We start from the raw sequence: 9,891 nt of genomic DNA on the forward strand, positions 1-9,891 counted from the left end.
GTGAAGCCCCCCCTTCTTGCATACCTCTGGCCCAGGGGGCCACAGGTCAGACCCCAAAACCCTTCTGTGTTCAGGGTGTGTGTGCAGACATGCACCGTGGGCGGCGGGGGGGAATGGGGAATTTCTGGATAACTATCTTTCTGTAAGAATAATTTGTCGGTTCAGGGGATGGCTCTGAGGAAGGGGTTGCCAGCCCCGTCAGCGCAGCCCCCAGCGATGGGCAGGGGTGGGGTCACCCATCAGTGGTGCCCGCCGACGTGCTGCAGAAAGCTGGTGGCCCGGGGTGGACCATGTGGGTGGGCATGGCGTGGGGGGAGCCCCTGAACCCGTGGCCCCCTGAGGCCCTCCAGCGTCCAGTCTGGCTCACTCAGCCATTCCCCAGGACAGCTGTTGGGGTTGAAGAGCTCAGGGCCTGGACTCTGTTGGGGAGGAGCAGAGATGGGCATCACCCAGGAAGCCCCCTCCCCACGTCCCACCTCCACCCTGGAAACAGCCAGCCTGCCCGCTCATGGACTCCTTCGGTCCCAACTGCTTCCTTGTGACTTCCTGAGGACAATTTTGTACATCCTGAACCCTCTTGACATTTTGGAGGCTTAAATGGTGTGTGCTGAGACCTTAATGTGTCCTGAAGGAGTGTTTGCTGAGACCTTACTGTGCCCTGAAGGAGTGTTTGCTGAGACCATAATGTGCCCTGAAGGAGTGTTTGCTGAGACCATAATGTGCCCTGAAGGAGTGTTTGCTGAGCCTCTGTCCCATCTTCCTGGAGGTGGGTGAGCTGTGCTATGGTCTTGTTCAGGGTTCTGGGCCTTTATCAGTTCCCACATGTGGATTATGATGTTCTGAGTTTTTACACAGCCTGAATATGGGTTCATGTTTGCTGAACCTTGTCACCTGAGTGTCTTAGTGTTTGCTGAGCCTCATCACATCCCGAGGGTGGGCTAGTAGTGTGTGTTGGACCCTGAGCCAACTACAGGCCACTCAGATGTGTGGGAGGCCAGGCTGGTTCCCTGTGCCCCAACCCCAGAATCAACTGCACCCTGGCCGCCCCCCACCCCCACCCAGCTCACCTCAGCATCCATGGCCATGTCCTTGATGTCTGGCCCATCCCCGTCACGCTGTGGGATGACAGGCGGCTCAGCAGAGGCCCCAAGGCGCTCTCCTTCTGCCCAGCCGCTGGCCCTGCACGGGGTGTCGTCCTCAGGTGAGGCCTGGCTCAGCCGGATCAGGTTGCTGAAGTTGGAGTCGGACTTGGAGCCAGCCGGTGGCTTGTGGATTTTGTGGCGGCCCACCAGGCGGCTGCCATAGAAGGCCAGGATGGGCTCAGGGCTGGACTCAGGCAGCCGACGGCCCACAGCGGCGGCCTTGAGTGGGGCCAGCACGTCGGGGACCACATCGGCATGGGTCTCGCCCCAGAGCCCACGCCCCACCTCCTGCAGGCTCAGGTCGTCCAGCTGATCGATGGCCCTCTGCATGCCGGGGGCCTTCTCCTCTCGGAAGAAGGGCCCGCTGCCCCCTGTGCTGCCCAGGCCCATGGCCACCTCCTCCTCGGCCAGACGGTAGTAGGGGGGCCCATCTTCCGCGGCAGCCAAGACTGACGTGGGTAGCTTGCCCTCCACCTGCAGGGACAGGCGGCAGCTGCGCAGCGAGAGCTGGTAGTAGCGGGTGGTCTCATGGGCGCTGCGCAGCTGCTGCATGGACACGAAGGGGTGGCGCAGGGCGGCGCTGGGGCTGATCCGTTCGTGCGACTCCCAGGTCAGCATGCGCTTGATCAGCTCCACCATGCTCTTGAGATCGGCGTGCTCCGCCAGCACCTCACGGTCCGAGAAGGTCAGCCGACTGGCCGCCCCGACTCCATTCACCGTCTCGATCTGGTCCAGCGACTTGAGCATGTACTTACGGCGCTCCAGTGGGCACACCTGGTGGGACGCAGGGTGGGGCAGGGGTGGGCATGGAGTTCCGGCCCCAGGCTCTCCTGCTGTGGGGCCCACATCTGAACCCCCGCCCTAGTTTCCAGTCGGCCCTCCAGTCTGGCCCAGAGCTCTCTCATGGCTATGAAGTCTGCACACGGGAACCCTGACTTCCAGTTCTGCCTGGGATCTGACTTGGTGCTCTCTTACTGCTGGGAAGGTCACACTTGCTCCCTACCAAGAGAGGCCCCCTCTAATCTCATCCAGACCCCGCCTATTGCTGCAGGAAGAAGAGCTGACCATGACCTCTGGTCCTCCTGTTTAACCCAGGGCTCTCACTGACCCCAGCTGGCTCTTGCCCCAGCCCTCCCGTTCTTCCCTGAGCCATGGGTGCAGCCCCTGCCAGCAACGAGCAGAAGGGGTGCCTCTTTTGGAATCAAATGCTGACCCCTCTGGCTGCCACAGCTGATCCCCACGTCTGATCCCAGCCCTCAGGCCTCCAATGAGTCAAGCCCAGACCATTCTCCCAGGGGTTATTAAGGTCTGCTGGGTACTTCAGTCCCACCTTCGGTCTCACCCAGACCCCTCTCTTCCTGTGACAGCTCCCACGCCTGGCCCAGACTTCCATCCTCTCTGCTGTCTCATCCAGACTCTTGCCGCAGAACTCTGATGATTCTGGCTGCAGAGGTGGCCGCCCTGACTTCCAGTCCCACCCGGGGTCTCACTCAGATCCATCTTGCTGTAACAACTCCCACAGCCTGCATCCCACCCCCCGCCAAGCTTCCAGTCCTCTCTGAGATCTAACCTAGATTTTATTTCTTCTGGGTGCAGCAGACTGCCCACACTGACTGCCCTCGCCCCCACCTGTCCCCTCTACCTTGGTCTCAGCCAGGTAGTCAGCCGAGGACTTCAGCTGCCAGGGGTTGGCGGCGTCGGGGTGTGGGTTGCGCTTGAAGAAGTGGTGGGCCTTGCGGGCGGCATGCAGCAGGTGGGGCTTGGGCAGGCCCTGCGTCTCACAAATGTAACGCACCTGGTCGTACTCGTTGTTGCCCGGGTAGAGGGGCCAGCCCAGGTGCAGCTCGGCCATGACGCAGCCCAGGGACCACACGTCCACCTTCTCGCAGAAGGGCAGCCCCAGTAGAATCTCGGGGGCCCGGTAGAAGCGGGACTGGATGTAGGGTTCCTTGACGTAACGCACCTCGCTGAATATGCTGGCTGAGCCGAAGTCTATCACCTGGCAGGAGGAGGGAGGCAGGTGGGCAGGGGCAGCCCGTATGAGCCTCCCCTGGCATCTCTCGGTGGGCTCCTTCTACATCTGCCACTTGACTCTCTGCTGCTGCACTTCTGAATCTTGGTCTCTTCTTTATGTCCCTCTCTCCTCCAGCCCTTGTTTCTGGTTTGTGTGCTGGTCTCTCAATCTCTGTTTCTCTCCACTAGAATGTATGCCCCTGGGGGTTAACCTCTGTCTCTTTCTTTCTCCCCCATGCCTTGTCCATCAACAAATCTTCCTGACTCCACCCACTTTCTGTTCTGCTCACTCTGTGTCCCATTCTCAGCCCCCACCCTGGTCCTGTCTTCCTTCATCCCCAACCTAGGCTACTGGAGAAGAAAATGCAGAAGGAAGTGGCAACCTACTCCAGTATTCTTGCCTGGAGAATTCCATGGACAGAGGAACCTGGTGGGCAACGGCTCGTGGGGTCGAAAAAGAATCGGCCACGACTGAGCGACTAACACACCAGACTAACGTCAGGGCCTCCTTGCTGGTCTCCCTGTTCCTCCCCTGCCCACACCCGCCCCGCCCCACCAGCCCTCCAATCTGATTCTCACAGGCAGCCCCAAGGATCCTGTGACCACCTGAGTCAGATCACGTCACTCTCCTACTCAGAATCTTCCTGCAGCTTTACCACATCCTGTGGTAAGAGCTGAAGCCTTCATCCCTTGGCCCTCAAGACTCCGACAATCTGCCTCGTCCCCTACCCATGGTCACGTAGCACCAGCTACACCCGCCTCTTGCAATCCTTGAACAACCCAGACACACTCACAGCTCAGGGCCTTTACAGTGGCTGTTCCCTCGGCCTAGACAGATCTTCGTCTGGATGTCCACGTGGCTGCCTCCCTCACCTCAAGTCTTTATTTAAATGTCACCTTCTCAGGGAGCCCTCTGCTGACCATCCTATCGAAAACAGCACACCCCACCCTTCTCACCCACCTCCCTGTGTGCGTGCTAAGTCACTCAGTCGTATCTGACGCTTTGCAACTCCCATGGTCTGTAGCGCACCAGGGTCCTCTGTCCATGGGATTCTCCAGGCAAGCATACTGGAGCAGGCTGCCATGCCCTCCTCCAGGGGATCTTCCCAACCTAAGAATCGAACCCCAGTCTCATGTCTCCTGCATTGGCAGGAGAGTTCTTTACCACTAGCCCCACCTTGGAAGCCGCACTTACCTCCCTAGCCCTGTTTATCTCCATAGCTCTTTTTTTTTTTTTTCCTGACTGAATCAGGTCTTAGTTGCAGCACATGAGGTCTTTCAGATGCGGCGTGTGGGATCTAGTTCCCTGACCAGGAACTAGATCCCGGGCCCCCTGCATTGGGAGCAAGGAGTCTTAGCCACTTGATCACCAGGGAAGTCCCTCTCCATAGCTCTTGCTACCATTTCACATACCATGTATTTTAGTTTTGTATGGAGTTCATTGCTTTTCTATCCAACGAGGACATCAGTCGCATGAGGGCAAGAATTTTATCTATTCACTGCTGCATCCCTAGATGGCTGGAACAGTGCCTGGCACACGGTAGGGGCCCAGGAGAGAGTGAATGAATGTTTGAACTGACTTTTTTATCCCGGTCATTCTCCTTCTTTCTGTCTCTTGTTGGGCTGGTGTCTCTCTCTTTTCTTGGCCTCCTCATTGCTTGTCTGCATCTCTCCTCTCTGTCTCTCTCGGGCCCACTAGAAGGACACCACCCTGAAACCCATCAAGCACTGCTGACACCCCACACCGGCCCTTGGTTCACACAGGTGCTTGATGAACAACCTGTCGAAGTCACGTTGTGAATGACTGAAAACTCTTGTGTCTTGCCATGCCTCTCGGGGAGCCGTCCGCCGTTTTTACTCTGAATCTCTGTGACCGTATCTCAGTCTCTCCCTCGGTTTCCCTCCCTGAGTTACTCTGCTTTTCATTCAGCCATCCCTTACCTTCTATCTGCAGAAGGCAGTGTTACACCAAATAGTTATTGATCTGGACTCAACACAGACTGCTGAGGCCTGAATCCCAGAAAGTTTGGATGACCCCGATCATTCAGTCGGCCTTCATGGAATTCATTCATTCATTCGCTCATCCCACAAACAAGGCGGGGGTGCCAACACAGACCAGGTGTTGTGGTTCTGTCCTGTTTGCCTCCTGCTCTATTTGTGGGAATCGCTCCTTCCTTGGGTCTCTCTCCCTCCATCTGTTGGGACAGAATGATCTGCCTTTTCCTGTCTCTGTATCTCCCTGTGTCTCTGACGTTCATTTAGCACTGACTCCACAAAGGTGCTATGCTGGGAAATGCTGAACACACGGGAGTGACCGAAACGCCCCTGGCCCTGCCCGCACAAGGCTCTTAGTTCAGACCCATCATCAGAGAGTAACAAACCTGTAAGCAGACAGAAGGGTCAGAGTGGGGAAGGGGGAGCCCAAGGACCCGCGACAGCTCAGAGGAGGCACCTGTGTGCCCAGCTCAGGGTCAGGCCCAGAGCAGCCCTCCGAAAATGTTTGCTGATGAACAAACTCACGATGAAGGATCCTGCTGCTGTCCTTCCAGTCACTCAGGCCAACAGGCCTTTCAGCCTCCCTCACTTCCTCTCTCACACGTCACATCAGATCTGCCAGCAAGTCCTGTTCTAAAATCTTTTTTTTAATCATTTTTTTAATTGGTGAAAAATTGCTTTACAACGTTGTGTTGGTTTCTGCCGTACAACAACCTGTTCTAAAATCTACCCAGAGGGACTTCCTTAGTGGTCCGGTGGTTAGGACTCCGTGCTTTCAGTGCTGTGGCCCAGGTTCAATCCCTGGCCAGGGAACTAAGATTCCCGCCAGCCGAGGGGGTAACCAAAAGAAACAAATCTACCCGGAAACCCCACCCCCAAACACATCTCTTCTCCCACGACCCCACCCACCTGGACCGGGGGCAGTCTCTCTCTCTCTCTTTCTGCTCCGGCCCCTCAGTCAGTTCCCCTCCTGCAGCCAGAGGGAGCCCGTGAGCACCTGCGTTAGACTACACCCCCTCCTCAGCCCAGGATCCTCCCGTGCTTCCACCGTTCTCTCGGAATAAAACCCAAATCCTCCCTGAGGCCCACGAGGCCCTGTACGCCCCCGCCCCATCCCGTCCCTGGTCTCGTTTCCTCCCTCTTCCCCTCAGTCACTCTGCTTCAGCCACGCTGGCCTCCTCACTGCTCCTCAAACACACATACTTGTGCGTTTATATATATACGATGGTAAAGAATCTGCCTGCAATGCAAGAGACCCGGGTTCAATCCCTGGGTTGGGAAGATCCCCTGGAGAAGGATATGGCAACCCACTCCAGTATTCTTGCCTGAAAATATCCCATGGACAAAGGAGACTGGCAGGCTACAGTCCATGGGGTCACAAACAGTCAGACATGACTAAGCAACTAACACTTTTACACTTGATCTTAGCCAAAAGGCCTAGAAGCGATAAACACCTTCAGTTTCACACTTTCATATACTTACTCCTGCCTCTGGGCCTTTGCACTGGCTGCTCCTTCTGCTGAGATGCTTTCCCCCAGATGTTAACACAGCTCCCTCCTTCTCTCAAACCTTCCCTCAAATGTCACCTTCTCAGGGAGGCCTCCCTGACCACAGAGCCTAAAGTTTCATTCATCACCACCCCACATCCTCCTCCTCCTGATTTCATCTTGTCTCCTTCTCGTTCACATAGCTTATTTTGCCCATTTATCTTGGAGACTCTATCTCCCCGGCTACAACTCACATGGGAAAGAATCTGCCTGCAATGCAGGAGACCCAGGTTCAATCCCCGGGTTGGGAAGATCTTCTGGAGAAGGAAATGGCAACCCACTCCAGTATTCTTGCCTGGAAAATCCCATGGACAGAGGAGCCTGGCGGGCTATAGTCCATGGGGTCACAAAGAGTCGGACACGACTGAGCGACTTCACTTTCACTTTCACTGTCTCCCCAGCTAGAAGGTCGCAGGGACGGGAGCAGGACAGAGGAGCTGAGCCAAGAATGGAACAAGGACGGGGAGCCCTCAGGACTGGCAGGGAGAGGGGGTCAGGACTGGGATGGGGGAAGAGAGGAATTTCAGAGCCAGGAGGTGGGCAGAACCATCGTGGACAAGGAGGGAGAGACCTCAGTTTGGGGAGGTGGGACCCAGGGAGACCCCAGGGTCAAGGAGAGACCCCAGGGCTGGGGTAAGCTGGGTGAGAACAGGAGCAGGGACCTGCTGCCCTGGGGTGGCGCACTCACCTTGACCCTGAAGGGACAGCGGGTCTGGTCCACCAGCATGATGTTCTCGGGCTTGAGATCAGCGTGGATGATGGCTAGTTCCTTGAGCCTGGCCAGGGCCCGGAGCACCTGCAGGGTGACCGTGCGGATGTGGCGGGCGGGGAGGGGCGCGAAGTTGTTCTCCTTCTGGAATTCGAAAAGGTTTTGCTCCAGCAGCTCGAAGACCAGATAGAACTTGAGGGCGTCGTGGAAGAACTCAAGGAAGCGGATGATGTGGGCCTCCTCGGGGTCCAGGCCCCGCATGCATCGCAGCAGCTTCAGCTCGTTCTTGATGATCCGGTTGCGGTAGGCGTCGTTCTTCAGGATCTTGATGGCCACCATCTCGCCTGTGCTTCGCCGCCAGCCCTTGGCCACCTCCCCGAAGGTGCCCTTGCCCAGCACCTCGATGATGTCGTAGCAGTCAGTCTCCGACTGGATGGTGGCCATGGTGCCCCTGCCTCTGGACGCCGCCCTGCCGCCACCCCTCTTCCACGGGCTCTGCCTCTGAGGCCTCCCCCCCCGACACTGGCCCCAAGGCCCCCACAGTGGGGGAAAGAGGACCTCACTCGTGCCTTGCCCTGCAAGGTTCGCCCCCACCTCCCTGGCAACCCCCAGACCCCTGGGCCACACGGTGAGTCTTCCAGGGGCCGCACCCCTCCCCCAAAGCCCTCCCGGCTTGGGACGAGGGGCCCCAGGCCCCCCCGAATGGGTTCCAGCGTTGCTGAGTGGCTCTGGTTCTGTTGTTGGAGACCTGAGCCCCTGGCTGGAATGGGGGGGTGGGGTGGCAGGTAGGGCCTCCCCTCCCCCGCCCAGGGGCGGAACCCTGGAGAGGCTGGAGAGGTGAAAGGTCGAAAGAGAAGGGAGCCTGAACATGGGCCTTGGGCAGAGAGCAATGGGACATCCCTAAACAGAGGTGAGAAGCTGCAGGCTTCCCAAGCTAGGGGATTTGTGGGTGTGTCTGTGTTCAGAAAACACCTGGCCCTGCCTGTGGCTTCCCTGGGGAGGGGGCGGAGTGGTTAACGCGAGGCCAGGTTGCAAAGGATCTTGAGTGCCAGGCTAAGGAGTCTGGACCTTGTTCTGAGAGCACTGGGCTTCCCCGGTGGCTCTGGTAAATAATCCACCTGCCAATGCAACAGAAGTGGGTTCGCTCCCTGGGTTGGGAAAATCCCCTGGACAAGGGAATGGCAACCCACTCTAGCATTCTTGCTTGGGAAATGCCATGGACAGAGAAGCCTGGCGGGCTACAGTCCATGGGGTCACAAAAGAGTCAGACACAACTTGGTGACTAGACACCAACAAGTGAGGGCCCTGGGGAGCCACAGAAGGACTTTGAATGAGGAAGGCAGATTGAAAATTTTATTTAGTTACTTATTTTTAAATTTTGGCCTCAAAGCTTGCAGGATCTCAGTTCCCCCCAAGCAGGGATCAGACCCAGGCCACAGCAGTGACAGAGATGAATCCTAACCACTAGGCCATCAAGGAACTCCCCAGGGTCAGATTTTGAGTGTCAGAAACTGTGTGAAGAAGAGTGGATTGGAGGGGGCAAGAGTGGAAGCCCCCAGCCTGCAGCAGAGTCCAGGTGGGAGAGGCGGGAGAGGCAGGTGGATGGGACACTCAGGAGGCCAGGAGGACAGACCATGGGACTGGCCAGTTATGGGCAAAGGAGGGAGCCGTGCAGGACAGGGCCCAGGGCTCTGGCCTGGATAACAATGGGACGGAAGCATGGATTGGCAGTTCGGGGGAGCAGACTTTAGGAAATTTAACACTGAAACATTAAAACACATATTGAATGCTTTAGAAGCCTTATCTGATCCTTACACTATATATGTGTAAAAAAACTCCAAGGGGTGTCAGCTTGAAGGAAGAAGGTGATGGATTAAGTGAGGAGACTGGGACAACCCAGGGCTTCCCAGGTGGCACTGGCCGTTAAGAATCCACCTGCCAATGCAGGAGACACGGATTTGACCCCTGGGTCGGGCAGATCCCCTGGAGGAGGAAATGGCAACCCGCTCCAGTACACTTGCCTGGAGAATCCCACGGACAGAGGAGCCTGGCAGGCCACAGTCCATGGGGTCACAAAGAGTCGGACACGACTAAGTGACTGAACAGGCGCACACACATACTCATTGGGACAACTCAAAGGCACAGCCCTTCTTCCTCTAGAATGGGAGGGTGGAGGCGTGACGAGAGTGGAGTGGCGGTTATAGCGGCATCACCGGGAGCGTTGCACCTGGACAGCTTACCTGGGGCACCTCAGTGTAATGGGGACCCTGGTGGGGGCTTAGATCCTGAGTGGGGAGGGGTCCCTGGGAGCTGAGGCCCAGCCCCAGTAGGGGCTGACAATCCTGGGACTTAGTCCTAGGGTGTCATGGAGTGGAAGTTCTGAACCCGGGAGCTTGGAGAGGGGACCGGGAAAGGCCTCCCTGGGTAGGGCAGGGGTGGACCGGTAGTCAAACCAGCCAGGCGGGAAAAGGAGAGCAAGGGTGCA

At 57.3% G+C, this 9,891-nt stretch overlaps 1 protein-coding gene across 1 annotated transcript; it reads right to left on the reverse strand.

Annotated features, from left to right (window-relative positions):
- Positions 1 to 239: 239 nt before the first annotated feature.
- Positions 240 to 7,850, reverse strand: HIPK4 (homeodomain interacting protein kinase 4). Its single transcript, XM_068993457.1, has 4 exons — positions 7,386 to 7,850; positions 2,785 to 3,141; positions 1,068 to 1,916; positions 240 to 419 (listed from the first exon to the last, which is right to left on the reverse strand). The coding sequence occupies exons 1-4, from the start codon at positions 7,848 to 7,850 to the stop codon at positions 240 to 242; spliced, it is 1,851 nt and encodes a 616-aa protein (XP_068849558.1).
- Between the last annotated feature and the right edge of the window lie 2,041 nt (positions 7,851 to 9,891).

The sequence above is a fragment of the Capricornis sumatraensis genome, chromosome 20 (genome assembly GCF_032405125.1).
Source record: "Capricornis sumatraensis isolate serow.1 chromosome 20, serow.2, whole genome shotgun sequence".
Lineage (NCBI taxonomy): Eukaryota > Metazoa > Chordata > Mammalia > Artiodactyla > Bovidae > Capricornis > Capricornis sumatraensis.